The sequence below is a fragment of the Schistocerca gregaria genome, chromosome 5 (assembly GCF_023897955.1).
Source record: "Schistocerca gregaria isolate iqSchGreg1 chromosome 5, iqSchGreg1.2, whole genome shotgun sequence".
NCBI classification, from domain to species: domain Eukaryota; kingdom Metazoa; phylum Arthropoda; class Insecta; order Orthoptera; family Acrididae; genus Schistocerca; species Schistocerca gregaria.
The window spans coordinates 240,873,880-240,893,144 of NC_064924.1; the positions used below are offsets into that span (position 1 = coordinate 240,873,880).

General features: G+C 38.1%; 1 protein-coding gene across 1 annotated transcript in view; it reads right to left on the bottom strand.

Annotated features, from left to right (window-relative positions):
- The window catches only part of LOC126272030 (collagen alpha-5(IV) chain-like), a 545,215-nt gene that overhangs the window by 19,449 nt on the left and 506,501 nt on the right, over window positions 1–19,265 (bottom strand). The window contains exons 30-32 of the mRNA XM_049974535.1: window positions 14,061–14,231; window positions 6,685–6,870; window positions 1,217–1,394 (exon numbers count right to left, since the gene is read on the bottom strand). Of these exons, the coding sequence (XP_049830492.1) occupies window positions 1,217–1,394; window positions 6,685–6,870; window positions 14,061–14,231 (535 nt within the window). The remainder of the gene's footprint in view (window positions 1–1,216; window positions 1,395–6,684; window positions 6,871–14,060; window positions 14,232–19,265) is intronic.

Here is a 19,265-nt window from a genome sequence, read left to right on the forward strand (position 1 = left end):
CCAAGGCCTTATTTGTTTATCTGTCTTTTGACTACGCCTATCTGCAACTCAGCATCCCCATTATACAGTGAGTAGCAATCTATCCCTGTCCTAAGTTTCTCCTTTTTTACATTAACTGAGTTACACATAAGTTGTCTGTAACAGTAAAACTTGGCTCATCGTAACTATCATTTTTACCCCTCCCTCCATTCCCCAATAGATTTCTGTTGAGTGCTGTGTTATAGTCCCTTCATATGTTAGTTGATTGTTTCTACAGTGTACATGGATGCAAACTGTGTTGCATTAACTACTGGATTTCATCAACTGTTAAACATTTTACAGTAGGATTGGTGTGTGTAAGTTCAGCTTATATCCAAGACAGTGCTACCTTGAGCTACTCATATAGGGACATTTCCAGTATGCTTTAAATTGTAAGTAACTAACAGAATATTTTTAAAAGTTTGCATTAAAATCACCACAATTACTAACATTTTCTGTTTTGTAATCAGATAGCACGATAAAAATAATTCACTGTTTTTTCATAATTTAATGTCAATAATTAGCTTTTCAGAGATAATTGTTTTCTTTGTTTTCGCACAGTGCTTGAAAATGTTATTTTCTCCCATAATGTGTACTGAAACTAAAAATGTCCTTTCGCCACTTTATGAATTATTTCTGTTGCTTCTACATACTATGTACCTGTATGCTTTAGAAAACATCACTTTTGCATAGTTGCTCAATAACTGATTCTGTCATACTCCAATCACATCATGAGGGTAAAATTTCAGAATACATTCATTTGTTTTCACAGATTTCACTACAACCCATTTCAGGATGTACTATGTATGATTAAACAATGAACCTATTACTGTGCAGCGAACTGAAATATCTTCAGATGTAAGCAGCCTCTGTAGAAAGTGTAACTGCTATTTTTTCATGTTCTATAGTGAACTTAGTGCTTTAAAAACTTTCAGCCACTCTTCTAGGTACATCATATGTCTTGCAGCTTTTAATAACGTTGATCGATTAACTTTGTGAACATTTATACAGGATGGTCCAAACAGCACCCACCATGCTTTAGGGCCTCACCTTAACATGAAAAGCAATGCATGGAAAATGACCCAATATATCATTGTCATACACATAAGAAAGGAGTACAATAAATCACATGTTGTGTGAGTGTTCTAAAAATAAACCATAGCTTATATGTCACACTGAGCCCATATAGAAGTCATACCTGGATATATAGTTTGGTAAGTCTCTTGGTGGTATGGGAGTCATCATTGCAGTCATTGGCTCTGTAGTGCTAAGCCAATAACTGTAGTCGCTCCTACTAGCATAGTCACAGACATCATTCAGGTTGCAAAACATAAATGGCATGGTAGAGAACTTCACAAGGCAACTTCCAGGAGCACCTGAAATTATTTTAGAGCACAGATTGGTCATGTATGTGTAAGAAAATGACACCATCAACCATTATCCTCATTTACTACACCATAATAATAAATCAATAATGATTTGTTAAGATATCTTATGGTAATGATCATCAAGTGAGCATCAGGTCACATAGTGGAAATATTAAATGCATGGCAATTTATTAATCTGAAGTTTCTCATTGTGATATGTGTAGATGTATCTTAGCAAGGAAGAAACCTTTTCAGTTGAGTAAAAATAATGTTGGCAAGGTTATTTAGCTGTATCATATAAACTTCCACATCACAGAGGATGGGTGTAAGACATGGCAATGCAATTTTTTTGTCAGCAGTAAATGAATCAAAAACCCTATGATGATACATCCACTTTGTCAACCATAGTACATAATCATGTTGCAACATAGGAGCTGTACAGGAATTTCAGTCATATTTTAGCAAGTGTCTATGGCACTAATGATCTCAACAACTTTTGTTTGTGCTGCTATGCATATATGTAGTAGAAGTCAAAGAAGGAAATAGAAATTCTTCATAAAGTCTCTTGAGGAAATGCCACAAGGAGTTAGAGTTCTGTGAAATAACATTTCATTATAAAGAACAAGTATGTGAATAATAGACAGTCAGTCATGTGATTCAATCATTGATTTGCGAAATACTGGTTAAAACATATGTTAAATAATCCCGAACAGCCATTCTGACTGAGTTACAAATATAAATTCACATTCATAATTGATATGTTAATAGTATAACACATTAAAGTCTCCTAATGCAAGAAGTTGGAGCCAAGTGCATCCAGTGAAACTCAAAAATTATTGTAGTACACATACATGATATGCTGTGTACACTGCAAATGGAAAAAAGTGTACAGTCACTTTGACAAGTTTTTAGCTCAGACATATTAAATAAAGGTCAAATGTCAGTCAACAAAATAGTGATGTACAGACTCAGGTTGAAAGCAGTCCTTTGACTTCACTATCTCCAAATCTTACGAAATTGTTACTAATAGTTGGAGATGCAAGGGGAGTGGTCTTATGTTAATATTGTTTTCTGAGATACAGTGGGCCTGCTTGTGTTCATAGGCTATACGCCACTGCATACATTCCCTCATGGTCATTCTCATTAATAACAATTTAGAATGAACTGTGGAATTCAGGAACACAATACTGTAAGTAAAAATAATTCCCCTACTCTATGCATCCCTATCAACAGTTCAAACAAGTTTTTATATTTTGGTCCAAAAAGTCTGAAACAGTATACTGGCAGACAGCAAGATGGAAACTGAAAATTCAGATATTCAAAAACAAAGCAAAAGAACACGTCCTCAGCCAAGCCTTCTATGAATAATCAGAATTTCTGGGCCCAGGGCTGTAAATTTTGCACAATTCGTAATGATTATATTAAACAGATTTCCCATATTTAGTACATAGGGAGCTGATAGTGGTCTGTGCAAAGTTATATAAATGCCTTGTTTGAAGTGTTAGATAAAGACAACTGAGTAGTAGATAAAGAGGAACAGTGATTCTCCACTGCCCTAAGCCCCCCACCACCACCATTTCCCTTCAAAGCAGCTATTTTTTCTCTTAATATATGTAACATAAATATTTTTGAGGTGGTTCCCAAAAGTTATTAAAATTGGAATTTTGCACACAAATGGTTACAAGTACTCTGGAATACTGGTAAGGTTCTCCTCATACATGCTTCTTGAATCCATGTCCCAAATGACTGTTAGCTGAGTGTGTGGGCTAGTTGTTGGTGAGAATTTCTTCATTGTCATGTTTCCACGAGGTAGTAGTTTGCAATGGATAACCTGAAATAGCTGTGGGCTTGTATAAAGTTTTGTTTTAAACTTGAGAAAACTACTTCATAAATATACCAAAAGTTGAAGCAGGCTTTAAATTTGATGCGGACATACAACCTGAAATTGTATTTCAAAAACAGGAAAACATCAACAGATAATTGCAACTGTTGGCAGTGGCCAACTAGGACCACACTAGATGATGTTCAGAAACTGAGTAATCTGATTCTGCAAGATTTTAGATAGGCCAACCAAGATCTCTGCAATACCTTGGAAGTATGTTATGTTACATTTGAATGTATTCTTTCAGAAGAACTGAACACAAATAGGACTGGGGCCACAAGTGCTTCAAGACCAGCAGAAGCAACATTATGTAGAAGCCTGTGTGAAACTTAAACAACTGGTTTTCACAAAGATTTATCCCTTGTGGTCAGCTGGACACTAAAGAGTATTATCATGATGCTCTAAAACATTTGAGGACAAAATGTCTCCATAAATGGCTTACATAACAACAAAGTGTCCACAGAAGTGGTGTACAAATGACTGGATTCTCCAACATGACAATACATGACTGCATACACCCTACATTAATCTGGAATATTGGACTAAAAAGAAGGTGACAGTTGTTGCCCACCCACCCTTCTCACCAGACTTAACTTCATGTGAATTCCTCTTAGTCAATATGAAAATCAAGTTGAAGGATGAGGAGATACAAGCAGAATCCCAGAGGTTACTAAATACCTTGAGAAAGCTGGCTTCCAGGATGCATTTCCACAGTGGCAGAAATGTTCATATCAATGTATTCACCCTAAGGATACTACTTTGAAGGGGATGGTGCAGAATAAAATATCAATAAAACATGATCATTTTAATTAATTTGTTTCAAGAATTTTTGGACCACCTCATAAAAGTAATTTAATCATAATTCCCATAATTTATAGCTTGACTTGCTGCATACCATGGAAGAGTCTCCTTCATTTAGGGAACATGATGTGCGAATGTATCAATGAACTTCTGTGTCTGGCCTCCCCTGTCATGTGAGTCTCAGCATGCATCTTGCTGTCAGTCTGCTATTGGACATCAGCAGCACTTTTCAGTCGCTGCTGGAGTGACAGTCATTCTTAATGTTTTGCTTTCTCTGTTAATGCATGTTGTTTGTTGTTGTGGTCTTCAGTCCTGAGACTGATTTGATGCAGCTCTCCATGTTACTCTATCCTATGCAAGCTTCTTCATCTCCCAGTACCTACTGCAACCTACATCCTTCTGAATCTCCTTAGGCGATTAAATCAAATGTCACACCAGAGTAAAATTGTATGTTACTACCCTAATGAATAGCACATACAATTTCACTTAAAAAATATAGTACTGGTATCAAAAAATAAATGGATATTTTCCACTGGCACTGGGCATTGTATGAAACATGTATTGAGTAGTATTTGTTTTTGCTGAATCTGTCAGCACAATGAAAAAACAAAATTGTAAATCTCTGCTGAAGCATCACAGAAAACACACTTAATGACTCTTACAGCGGGTCCTTTAGGACTGACCCTCACCTCAGGATTCTTCATTCTCAAAGGATTCTAAGATCATCATGAAGACATCAAATTCCTAAAGCAGTATGGCATGATTTCAAAAATTTGAAAAAGCTGCCTTTGGAGATCAGCCGATTTCCAAACACTGTCAAGTATAAAACATTTCCATCTTATAAATAGAGTGCTTGTAGCTGAATGTGTAGTGTAAAAGTCTTGTAACTGCACAGTCACAAGATTAGTTCTCAGTAAGCACAAGCTTTTTTTACATTGATACTGAATGATTATTATTTCTAATAAGAATAACAACTTTTGATTTTTAATTACTAACTGCATAACATAAGTAAAAATTTGATGGAGACATGCAAAATGCTTTGTTAAATGTAAACATTACATACACTGATGAGCCAAAATGTTATGATCATCTGCTTAATAGCTTGTTTGTCCATCTTTGTAACAAAATAAATCACTGATTCTGCACATCAGGGATGTGATGGTTTGTTAGTAGGTGGTATGTGGCCTTAGATGTCTTCACACAGGTCATGTAGTTCTTGTAAATAATGGGGTGCCGATTTGTGAGTGCAGTGATGGCACCCGATAGTGACCCAGATGGATTCCATAGAATATAAGTCAGGCAAATTTGGTCACAAAGACAACATGAGTTCACTATAATGCTCCTCAAGTGACTGTAGCACAGTTTTGGCTCCGAGACATGAGCATCCATACAGCTGAAATACGACACTGCCATCCAGGAAGACATCAAGCATGAAAGGATGCAGGTGGTTCACAGCTGTCAAAGCATCTTTGATTACTACCACAGATCCCATGCAAGCTCAGGAGACTGTATCCCATAGAGTAATACTGCTCCAACCAGCCTGTGTCAATGGCACACTGTATGTTTCAAGCTGCCGTTCACCTCAATGATGACATTTGTAGAGACAAGCCGGCCAAGTGGTTCTAGGCGCTTCAGTCTGGAACCGCGCGACTGCTACGGTCGCGGGTTCAAATCCTGCCTCAGGCGTGGATGTGTGTGATGTCCTTAGGTTAGGTAGGTTTAAGTAGTTCTGAGTTCTATGGGACTGATGACCTCAGATGTTAAGCCCCATAATGCTCAGAGCCATTTGAACCATTTTTATGTGGAGAAAACCATTAACCTAGAAAAAATGCGATTCAGCCGAAGGGCTGACATGTTTCCATTGACCGACAGTTGAATCCCAATGGCCCAGTGTGCACTGCAATTGTAATTGACAATGTCGTTGGGTCAACGTGTGAAATAGAGGGTTGTCTGCTGTGAAGCTCCATGTTCAACAACATACAATGAACAGTGTGCTCCAAAACACTTGTGTGTGCACCAGCATTGTGATCATTTGGCAGAGATGCTATGGGTTACCATCTATCCTACTAAACAGAGGAGACAAGCCCATTGTGTAGAATCACGAATGTCCAACAGTTAAGCACTTAGGGGTAGTTTCACTGTCATTTTACCTCTTTCCATAGGTGCTCATGACTGTAGCATGTGAACATTCGACCAGCTTCCCTGTTTTTAAGATACTTGTTCACAGACTCTGCATAGTAATAATCTGCCCTTTGTCAATGTTTCTTATCTCAATGGATTTCCACATTCACAGTACGTATCTTTGCCAGGGTGATCACTCGTTCGAATATGCTCTGCTTACATACTTTTGTTACCATGTCATGATGCGGCATCCAATGTTTCGTTGGACAGTGGTCATAATGTTTTGGTTTATCAGTGTACATTAATAATACTGTTCAACTCTATAAATCAAAAAGTATTTTATTTTCTATTTGATGTTTCATATTCTGCTATCAAATTATAATTTATTGTAAATAAAATGTTATTTTTATAAAAAATTATTATTCTATATTTCTTAATTGACACTTGAGTTTGATAAGACAATCTTTAGCTGATGTGTACTTTCTTTTTACTTACCCAAATCTTGTCCATGTGCCTTTGCATTACCAAGGAAATGTAGAAGCGAGTATCCACTCCACATCCTAACAGTGCCACGAGGACATGCTGGTGTTTGAACAGATTGTGAATGCCGTGTGAAGAAGAAACCACGACTTTTTGGCTCAGGTCCTGGAGGTGCTGGATCTCCAACCATTCCTCTGAAACCTGTGAAATAAACAATTAGATTAATGCTAGGGGCACTCAAAGATGAGGTGATCAGCAGATAAGCAATTGTATAAGTAGACCCTTACATGAGAAAACTATTTAACACAAATATGTACTTTTTTAATAAAAAAAAGAATGATTATCCATTGTGTCTCATGGAACACAGTTACAAATTTGCTTTTCAGTAGGTTGTATTCAACTTCAATTTTCATAGCAATACAAAAGCTATGATTAAACAATTACATGTTGAACAGCTGCATATTTTTAGAGCCTTTTGTGTGCATGAAATTTTGTAATATTGCTTTCAAAGTATTCAGTTCTACAGTAAAGAAATTTATTGTGTTCAACTCATTCATTAACTCACACATTAATTATAATTTTAGGCCTTACTGAAAAGTAAACATTGCCCCTTTCAGCTTATATGGTCATCATACATATGAGATGTCTGATCTACTTTTTACCAGTTTTGTAGTTGTTTTTGTTAATTCAGAACAAAAACAGTTTTGGTTGCAAAATTATTTAATATCAGTGATGCATTTCACCCTTTTCGGGAATCATCAGATTATGTAAAAGTAGCTAGATATGTAACCCAGCCAACACAAAGCCATATAAAATGGAAACTGGACACAACAGTATCTGGATGATTTACTGTTACATCCATTTTCCATTCTATATGGCTTTATGATGGACAGGTTACATACCCAGCTACTTTAACACAATCTGATATGCACCAAAATGGTGATATTTAATAATTTTGTAACTAAGATTGTTTTCATCCTGAAATAATTCAAAACTGGTTGCTGTAGCACCTTGCCACAGTGGAATGGAATAGTTACTGTTAATGATGACTCAGTGACTGAGACTTTTGATATGCCATTTTTAAACACTAAAATCAGCATTCATGGTGTGAATTAAAGTGATTCTTTTGGGGAAGATCCCTACATTAAAGAATAGGGTCATCAAAGTGAGAAAAGGCACCACATGCTTCATGTAAGACAGTTTTTGCAGGAGGCCAATAAGTTTATTTTTTAGCCTAAACTGTGAACTGTGTGATGCCAGTTCAAAGTTGAATAACAACAACATATTCTGGAACTATTTACAATTATTTTTTCCTTCTGTAAAGCTTCAGTTCCTACAACAGAGTCGAGAGATACGCATGCATTCCTCAGCTTTCCTGGCTTTTGTCATGTGGATTAACTCCTTTTTTTCCTACACAGTGCATCACAATGGTAGAGGAGTTATCCTTATGGAATCATAGACTAGTATATACTGAACTATATTGATTTTGTCAAGCATAACAACACAGTGAGGTTATGGACAAATGAGATATTTTATTTATGCCCAATGTTTCCATTTTCATTAAATACATTCACAGCATTTTCTAGCCTACCAGAAAGAATCTCCTTTATGGGGAAAGGAAGCTATGAAAAAGTCCTAAAACAGATTGGTTCTGTTGTATCAAGAACAGCTAGTACTCAGCAATATAGGATGTCTTCCTGTTGACATTCATTGCTCAACTATGTCCAATATCAAGCATACTGTACATATTGTTTTGAAACTGTGATCTCATCAAAGCAAGATTAGTATTGCATGGATTATGAACAATGAAAAACAATGAAATGGATGCCTATTAGTCCTCATGAGAAATGGAAGACATGTAATTCTGCCAGCAGAGTTAATCACCAGACATGTCATAAATATTTGTAGTTGTGTAGGTAATTCAGTGTAAATGTCTGTAATGGTGTATATTAAGTATACATACTGTGATTGAGCATATAATAAAATATACGAAACACATGTTAAAACTTAGAGTGTGCAGTTAATGTTTGTAATTATGTATAGACCTAAACATATCAGTATTATGTATAAGACATAAAGCCTATTCTGTTAAGTCAATGGTCAATGGCAAATAAACATGAATAGAGATGTGTGCCATCAACATCCTCAAAAAATCTGAAAAATTTTCCAACAGGTTTCTCCAGAAACTTGCAGACAGCAGGCCATTTTCAATATGGAGATAGGGACACAGTAGACATCACATAGCCTGCACACCAAAATATGTATGTGTGAATATTAATCCATAACACTTAGCTGCCATGCAAATTCTCAGGTCACAAGGCCACCACATCAGGTTACAATTCTGCCAAGTGATTCTAAGAAGAATCATGTAAGATATACAATTTACAGCTTTCATTTTATTTATGGATGAGGCATGGTTCACAAAGACTGTGATAATGTAGTTTGATGAGATTCATCAAGCAGCTATCAGGTTCACCTTAGCATCAATATGTGAGGAGGAACTGTGGGTGAAGGACTCAGATCACTTTACTGGACAAATTAACAGGTGTTGTTTATCGTCAAACTACATATAAAAACTTACTCACAATATTGGTGTTCATTACCCTCCCACAAAGACAGCAGATGTGATTTACACAAAATGGGACACACCCCAACTATCTAAACTTTGTTTGACAGTACCTAACAAAAACGTTTTATGAGTGATGGGTTGTTTGAGGAGGTCTAGCAACATGGCCTTCCTGCACGACAGACTGCAGTCCCTTAGATTTCTCCCTCTGAAGGCAGTTAAATGCACTTGCACTTTTCACATCTGTCAGCAACATATTACAGGAGTGTGAACCATGCACCTGACCAAATCCAAGGCCAACCATGTCTATTCACACAAGTTTTGTGATTCTTTGAGAAGGAGGGCTGAAAGAGCTACATTGAGCAACTTCTGTAGTGTGAGCTGATAGACAGCTACCGTACAATAGAATGGCCCAAATCTCAGTAAGTGTTCATTACCAGGCATATGTTTATAGGATTTATTTTCTAGTTTTGGACAGCACTATCTCCTGTAAGTATATGGGGCATTTTTAAATACCTTGTATAACTACTTGCAAAAAAATAAGAGGTAGAACTTGTTCCATACCAATAGCTGGACACCTTAAACAGAATGTTCTACCTGTTGGCTGCAAAAAATGTCCCTACTATAGTTGGCTCCATAAATATACTTAATTGCTTAACATGAAGTTTAGCCTAAGAATAGTGGTTTTACATTTCATATAACCAAATCTATTCATAAAATAGAGGCTGCAGTAAAGACATTTCAATCAAAACTGATCTAATTTTTGAACAAATAGCTTTACAGACACCAGCTGACACATCTGTATCTTTAACAGGAGAACAAGTGACGATAGAAAGTGTCCTCTTCCTATCAACTGCACTGTGACTGTGGATGTGTGTTAGTAAGCACAGAAGATGAGGCTCAAAGTGTTGCAAGCTGAACAGAATTCATTTCTGACACAGTGTCTCACTTTTCATAGTTTTCATGTACCCACTACTGTCAGTCAAGTGAAATTACGCATCTCTCCTCAAGTGATGCTGACTTTACAGAAAACTGGCTCACTGGAAGTAAATGATGGTACATCTTGACTTACATAATTTGCTGAACTTCAGTATATTTCTTATTATCTGTCCTAAGAAAACGGGGAAAGCCTAGCTTCTGAAGATACAGTTATAAGCCTTTACTTTTGTGACTCATTTTCATGATTATACAATGCATAAGTGTTCCAAATTAATTTTTCTAAGTTCTTGAACTCTCTGCATTGTCACTGACATTTTATTCTTACACATTCTATAGAAGCCATATCACCACTCTCTCATCATTCTTTTCAAAACAGACTGTGAAATAGAGAAAAAAGTTGGGGTCATGTTCTTCATTCTAAGCAAAGATTAATGCTGGTCATATACACCAAATTGTTCATTTCTTTAGACAATTCTAATTTCCTCTCTTATTCTGTTTCTATAGTACTGATGATGCAACCAACGGTTGCTTCTTCAGTAAAGAGGGAAGGAGAGGGAAAGACGAAAGGATGTGGGTTTTAAGGGAGAGGGTAAGGAGTCATTCCAATCCCGGGAGCGGAAAGACTTACCTTAGGGGGAAAAAAGGATAGGTATATACTCGCGCGCACACACACACACACACACACACACACACACACACACACACACACACACACTCCATCCATACATATACAGACACAAGCAGACATATGTCTGTATATGTATGGATGGATGTGTGTGTGTGTGTGTGTGTGTGTGTGTGTGTGTGTGTGTGTGTGTGTGCGCGAAACCTCTGTCCTATCCAAGGCCTCACCTTCAGCCCCACTCCCAGATTCAACCAAACTGCCCTTGTCAAAGATTTACTGTCCTACACTCGTAGTCTCTGCTGGAAATATCACTTTGCCACGAAGAAAAATAATCCTGATCCCACTCCTAATTATCCAACTCCCCAAGGCACTATCCAAATTGAACCCTGCCTGGAACAGTTCCGTTCTCCATCAAAGTGGGACCCACCTCCTCTTCCTCAAAATCACCCTCTCCAAACCTTCCAGGAATTTCTCACTTCCAGCCTTGCCTCTCTCATCTTTCTTGAAAAACCTTAATCCTACTCCCAACATCACCACAGCCGAAGCCCAGGCTATCCGTGATCTGAAAGCTGACCGGTCCATCATCATTCTTCCGGCTGACAAGGGTTCCACGACTGTGGTACTTGATCGTTGGGAGTATATGGCTGAGGGACTGCGTCAGCTTTCAGACAACTCTACATACAAAGTTTGCCAAGGTAATCCCATTTCTGATGTCCAGGCGGAGGTTCAAGGAATCCTCAGAACCTTAGCCCCCCAACAAAACCTTTCACCTGACTCCATCAAACTCCTGACCCCACCGACACCTCGCACTCCCCTACCTTCTACCTACTTCCTAAAATTCACAAACCCAAACATCCCGGCCGCCCCATTGAAGCTGGTTACAAAGCCCCCACAGAACGTATCTCTGCCTACGTAGATCAACACCTTCAACCCATTACATGCAGTCTCCCATCCTTCATCAAAGACACCAACCACTTTCTCGAATGCCTGGAATCCTTACCCAGTCTGTTAGCCCCGGAAACCATCCTTGTAACCATTGATGCCACTTCCCTATACACAAATATCCCGCATGTCCAGGGCCTCGCTGCAATGGAGCACTTTCTTTCACCCCGGTCACCTGCCATCTGACCCACAACTTCTTCACTTTTGAAGGCCAGACATACCAACAATTAAAGGGAACAGCCATGGGTACCAGGATGGCCCCTTGCATGCCAACCTATTTATGGGTCGCTTAGAGGAGGCCTTCTTGGTTAACCAAGCCTGCCAACACAAACTTTGGTACAGATTTATTGATGACATCTTCATGATCTGGACAGACAGTGAAGAACAATTCCAGAATTTCCTCTCCAACCTCAACTCCTTTGGTTCCATCAGATTCACCTGGTCCTACTCCAAACCCCATGCCACTTTCCTTGACGTTGACCTCCATCTGTCCAATGGCCAGCTTCACACATCCGTCAACATCAAACCCACCAACAAGCAACAGTACCTCCATTATGACAACTTCCACCCATTCCATATCAAACGGTCCCTTCCCTACAGCCTAGGCCTTCATGGCAAACGAATCTGCTCCAGTCCTGAATCCCTGACCCATTACACCAACAACCTGAAAATAGCTTTTGCATCCCGCAACTACCCTCCCGACCAGGTACAGAAGCAAATAACCAGAGCCACTTCCTCAGCCCCTCAGACCCAGAACCTCTCACAGAAGAACCGCAAAAGTGCCCCACTTGTGACACGATACTTCCCGAGACTGGATCAGACTCTGAATGTGGCTCTCCAGCAGGGATACGACTTCCTAAAATCCTGCCCCGAAATGAGATCCATCCTTCATGAAATCCTCCCCACTCCACCAAGAGTGTCTTTCCGCAATCCATCTAACCTTCATAAACTCTTGGTTCATCCCTATGAAATCCCCAAACCACCTTCCCTACCCTCTGGCTCCTACCCTTGTAACCGCCCCCGGTGTAAAACCTGTCCTCTGCACCCTCCCACCACCACCTATTCCAGTCCTGTAACCCAGAAGGTGTACACGATCAAAGGCAGAGCCACGTGTGAAAGCACCCACGAGATTTACCAACTAACCTTCCTACACTGTGACACTTTCTATGTGGGAATGACCAACAACAAACTGTCCATTCGCATGAATGGACACAGGCAGACAGTGTTAGTTGGTAATGAGGATCACCCTGTGGCTACACATGCCTTGGTGCATGGCCAGCACATCTTGGCACAGTGTTACACTGTCCGGGTAATCTGGATACTTCCCACCAACACCAACCTATCCGAACTCCGGAGATGGGAACTTCAATATATCCTCTCTTCTCGTTATCCACCAGGCCTCAATCTCCACTAATTTCAAGTTGCCGCCACTCATACCTCACCTGTCATTCAACATCATCTTTGCCTCTGCACTTCCGCCTCGACTGACATCTCTGCCCAAACTCTTTGCCTTTAAATATGTCTGCTTGTGTCCGTATATGTATGGATGGATATATGTGTGTGTGTGTGTGTGTGTGTGTGTGTGTGTGTGTGTGTGTGTGTGTGTGCACGTGAGTATATACCTATCCTTTTTTATATATATGGTATGCCAAAAAAAAAAATTGGTGCATCATACTTCCGTCCCTTTAGTGGTTGTGGCGGATGACCTTACGTCCATTGTTTTTGTATGTATACTAAACCTAAATAAGACATATACCAGATGACAGTTACATTTTTATAGCTTCAAAATAAACAAGAAAAACTAAAAACCAAAGACTGACTCAACATTAAAGCTGTAAACAAACAATGTAATTCACAGAATTCTTTAATATGCATCGAAATCCTCTTCTGTATCTGGTTCAGGTTGTGTCTCATGCACAGACTCTCAGTTAGTTTGGGGGAGGGACCAAACAGTGAGGTCATTGGTCCCATCGGATTAGGGAAGTATGGGGAAGGAAACTGGCTGTGCCTTTTCAAAGGAACTATCCCAGCATTTGCCCGAAGTGATTCGGGAAAATCATGGAAACCCTAAATCGGGATGACAGAATGTTGGTTTAAACCATCATACTCCCAACTGAAAATAGTTCCTGCACTTCTTTTCTTCCTGCCAAATACCCATATTACTAATTGGATACCGAACTGAGGAAGCAGTACACTTGGTATAAAAGTTGAACACAATAACAGTGACCAGTATTCCTGATACGGTGAAGGTATTTTTTTTCTCACATCCTGTTCCTATCTGACAGACATGAGAGTATCATTCTACTTGACTTCTGTTACCTGGTAGTCCTTTTGGTCCAATGCGGCCTGGTCTCCCTGGATTACCAGCCATCCCATTCAATCCTGGTAATCCAGGTGTTCCTGGAAGACCTGGTCTGCCAGCTTCACCTGGAAGGCCTCTTGCACCATCAAATCCAGGAATGCCCATGGGTCCTCGCTGTCCTGGGAATCCTGTAAAGAAGAAATTGAGTGGCATTACATGTTTGGTGGTTGCAATGAAAAGGTAATCGAAGAGGTTAGTGTAAGAACGTATTAACCCACAGTTTAGTAAAGATTAGTTCAATTGCACTATTTGTTGTTTTTCTGAATGTGCCACATACTCATAACAAGCTTTTTCACATGCACTGCTAGAAAGTGCTGCCTACCATATAGTTTGTTTTGCCTGTCATATTTATGTTCCCGACTTTAAATTTACCCATCATGTAGCAGACAGAAACTCGAAATATCTCTTTTGGGTTAGCTCTTGCTTCCACCAACCCCTTCAACTGATAATGTTCCTTAGTTCAATATTGGCAATTTGTTTTACAAAATTTTCCTGTAATAAAACAATATTCTAAAATTCTTTAGATTTGAGGTACACTGACAGTTGGGTGGTGGAGTTTTGTATTATTTTTATTAAAAAATTATAATATTTATTTATTTATTTCATATTCTGGTGATTCATGTTGTGAATATTCACAGGATATGGAAGTTGTCAGTTTTGCACGTTGGTAATGCTATTACGCATATAATATTAATTAATTACATATTAAAGTATCTGTAGTTTAAGTTCTTTTGCAGAAAAAATGTTGTTAAATAAACATTATAGAAAAAAATATTTATTACAGAAAACATAGAAAAATAAATATGTTTACAATCATAAATGTACAGGATCACAAATAAAGATCTGGGAAGGGATCTGAGAGTTTTAGGTGCACGGGTACTATTCATAATTGTTCAGGAACTCCTCTACAGTGTAAAAAGACCCTTGCAAAAGGAAGTGCCTTAATTTTTTTTAACAAGAGCTCATCATCTACTAAGCAGTTTGTGAAGGGAGAGCATTAAAAATCTCACAGCCACTGAAGTGGACCCCCTTCTGTACCATACTCAGGTTTGCTTACTCATAGTGAATATCATCTTTTCTTGTAGTATCATGACTATAATACAGTTTTCACCTCAAATTGTGAAAACATTCTGTTGGCACCCACCTACATAGGGGGAAATGATCAGCACAATAAAATAAGAGAAATCATGGCTCACATAGAAAAATTTAAGTGCTCTTTATCCCGCGCGCCATTCGAGATTGGGACAGTAAAGAGACAGCTTGAAGGTGGTTCATTGAACCCTCTGCCGGGCACTATATTGTGAATAGCAGAGTAATCACACAGATGTAGATGTGTATGTAGATGTAGATATACACTATTGAGTTCGAAAATGGGCTTTTTTCCTTCTGAAACCCATCAGGGAGAATATACATTGTGCAGTGGATGTGAATATGTCAAGTTCTTAAAAGGATTTCTTCATGTGGCTCTAGTGTGGGGTCACGCATGATTCTTATGGCTCTTTTCTGTGCACAAATCAATTTTCTATCCAGCTGATTTTCCCAAAATTTGATCCATATGCCATAATGGCATGAAAATAACCATAAGAAACTGATCTGATGGTTTTCATGTTACTGTAAGAGCAGACAATGCATAGAACATAAGCAGCAGAATTTATTCTTCTGATCATAACCAGGATGTGTTCTTATCAGTTTAGTTTGCTATGAATATGTAAGCCTAGGTATTCTGCACTATCCACCCTAGCTGTCAGCTGGGCACCTAGTTTTTCTCATATTTTTTCTTCTTTAGAGGTTGTATGGAACTGAATGTAGTTTGTTTTACTGTAATTAACAGGAAGACCATTTATGTTAAACCAGTTTGCAATATCCCTAAACACCTTATTAGCTGTCACATCGAGTCTGTCTACTGAATTATCAGTAAACAGCATATGTCATCAGCAAAAATGGTGAATTTACAATTGTCTGTTCAAAAAGGTAGACCATTAATAAATATAATAAAAAGTAGGTGGCCCAGAATGGAGTTCTGAGACACTCCACACTCCATTGGTTGTAGACACATGATTGACAACATATGGAACTTTGGATTGGCCCTTGAGTCATGCTCAGATAGCCAAATGGTGAGGTAATTGCTCACAATAAGTGGGAACTCCAGGTTCGAGTCCCGTTCTGGTACACATTTCATTGTTGTCGTTCTGTTGATGGCTGTCCATAGTGACAACTGCAAATACATTTCATGTTCGGTTTCTATTTTGTCTTAAAAAGTCCACTTCAAAGTCACCTACTACAATGAATTATTTAGTTTTTCCAGACAGGAGGGACAAGAGTGATTAAACATGTCTCAGAAAAACATTCAGATAACCAGCAGATGCCCTGTAAATTGACAGCACATTAACTGTTACACTGTTACCTCAATACCAAATACCTCAAAGTACTGTTCAGCACAGTATTTGCTTAAATTTAGAGATTTATACACTACATTGTTTCTAACAAGATATTGCAGCACCTCCCTTCCCCATACTAGGTCTACAACAATGAGCAGCTGAACAGAAGTTTTCAATTAGTAACATGTGGATTTCGTTTATGACATGATGTTCAGAGAGACACAGTATATCATATTCACTTCCATATCCTTCATCTTTTAGGTGTGTTAGCAATTGGTCAAGCCTCTTATATTTTTATGAAAATCAGGCAAAGTTTTAGACTTATTGACCATTCTATTTACATATTTGTTTGGAGCAGTTTTACTCAGTAGGCCAACATTAGTTAGCCCTGCTTGCAGAACAGGAAGTTCATTTTGAATACATAAGAGGGATGCTTCACACAGGTTTGACTGTTTTTCTCTCATGTGACTCACCACCACAAAAATGTTGAGTTGCCTTTCTGTTGCATTTGGGACAACATGCTGTTTCAGCTTTTTGTGGTAATATTTCAGCTGCTGGTTCTGCTACTGATGGCACTGGAGATGACACTGAGGATGCTGCTATTTCTGCCACAGGTGACGTTGGTCCCACAAATTTTTTCTCTGCTTTCAATTATTTCATTTACCATTCTACATATAAACTTTCTTCTTTCATAACTCAGATGCATTCCACATCTGGTATGCTTGTGTCTGTCCTATTTGACTACATCAAGGATGCTGCACTTTCCAAACAAGGAACACATGTTTTATTTTAACGTTGGTTTTTCACATTTCTTTGTTCACACATGACAGATGCATTGTCATACCTGTGTGTTAATGTTGCAATGTTTGAATTACACTGTTTATTACATCTAGGAATTTATTTAGTTCTGATAGGCAGTTATTTGCTTTGTTTTTTGCAGCACCATTTGCACTTGCTACATACATCACATAATCATTTTTTGTTAAAATTTGTTGCGCAGATTGCTTAACAACACCTGTCTCCCACATTAGTTTCATTATTACGTGCAGTAAATTGTGTGCACAGTTTCTCACTGACACTGTTATAATTTTTTTATGTTCAAACTTTTGTTTTTCTACAGTACTGTAGTTATGTATATGATAGTCGAGGCAACTGTTTGTAACTGATAAACATTAATATGCTTCACTGCCTTAAATTAAGGAAAGGTTTGTCATCTCTGATCATGAGATAATGTTGTTATCAATGAAGGAAACACACAAACGCACTATCTTATCATTTCTCATCACCTTTTTAAACTGATTTCTTGCTTTCTGCAGACCAGTCTGCTACGCAAATCGAAACTAAAATTAGGAGAGAATATTCCTCCTTTTTCATCTACCAATTAACATACTAACACTGTTTCCTTAGTTCACATATGAAACCTCCAGCATATAGTTTTCACCACTCAGCAAAGGTAACAACACATGATTTTTATGTCTTTCACTAGCCTGTACTGTATGTGTCCACATCAGTTTAATGTCTCCACAAAATCCTGCATGGATTAAAAAAAATTATCAGTTAAAATACATGTGCTGCCCACCACTATACAACAGCAAGCACAGTGGAAGCTAATGAAGAAGCAGACTGAAATCTGATCACAAATTACTGCAGACACATTTTGTAGTTTTGGTGACAGAAGCCTACCTTGTTCTTCCATTGAGTTGTTTCAAAAATTTGCAATGTGAACTTGTATCTTCCTTACAGTAGGCCTTGTGGCTTAATTTTACTTTTATCCATTAGTTCAGTATGCCCACAGTTCATTAATGATTGTTTGTCCATATATTTCCTAACTTTTTCTCTTCAGATTAGTCAAAGATATGCTCTAACTATTGAGAATCTGATAATGAAGCAGACATGCCTGTTGTTGCTTTCTTTATTTCTTTTCCCTTATCGTTAGATACTAGTTAGCTTATCATCAAGTTGTGACCTGTTTCTTCAATAATTGCCATGTACGATAAATTTCACTTTGCTGACAACTCCCTCCTTCAGCCCATCACTCTAGTACAGCCTTTTTCTTTACTGTTTGATTTCATGTGACCTTTCTATTTCCAGTCAGCCATACCAGACTAATCGTATTGCTGTTGTTTTCTTCACCAACTATTTTTCATTTGTTGTGGTGTAATGTCTTTTTAACAAGGGTAATTAGGTAATGAATCTTCCCTGGTGAAACAAAAGTTACTGCAGGCAGTGCTGCAAGTACATATCATTTACATCTTCTTGGCCATGTAATCTGTTTGCCCCCTGAATAAATAGTTCTCTGGTCACTACTCCCTTCTGAAATATATCCTTACTTAGGCAACTGTTAGATGCCCCACGATCTATGATGATGTTTCTTTCATTTTTCCAAGAGAAATCTATGACTATAACACATTCTAATTAAAATGACATACAGTAGCAAAACTCTGGTAGAATGTTAATAATTTAAGAATAAAAGAGATGACTGACTGAACAACAAAAGCCAGTGAAAGGGTGCAGAAATGTTGAGACTACAGAAACTTTAAAATATGTGAGAATGTTACCTTGCTAAAATTTATGATCTCTCACTGTTGGGTATGAAAGAGTAAACTTTCAAGTTATGCTGCAGTACCTAAGAAAATGACACACATAGCAATAAAATGAATGAAACATGCTGTTTGCACTGCCACAAAAGCATCACAGTCAGTTACAAATGGGTTTACTACAGGTAAACAAATATTTGATCAACACGCCACCCATTTATAGCAAGTGGATGAAAAATTAGGAATG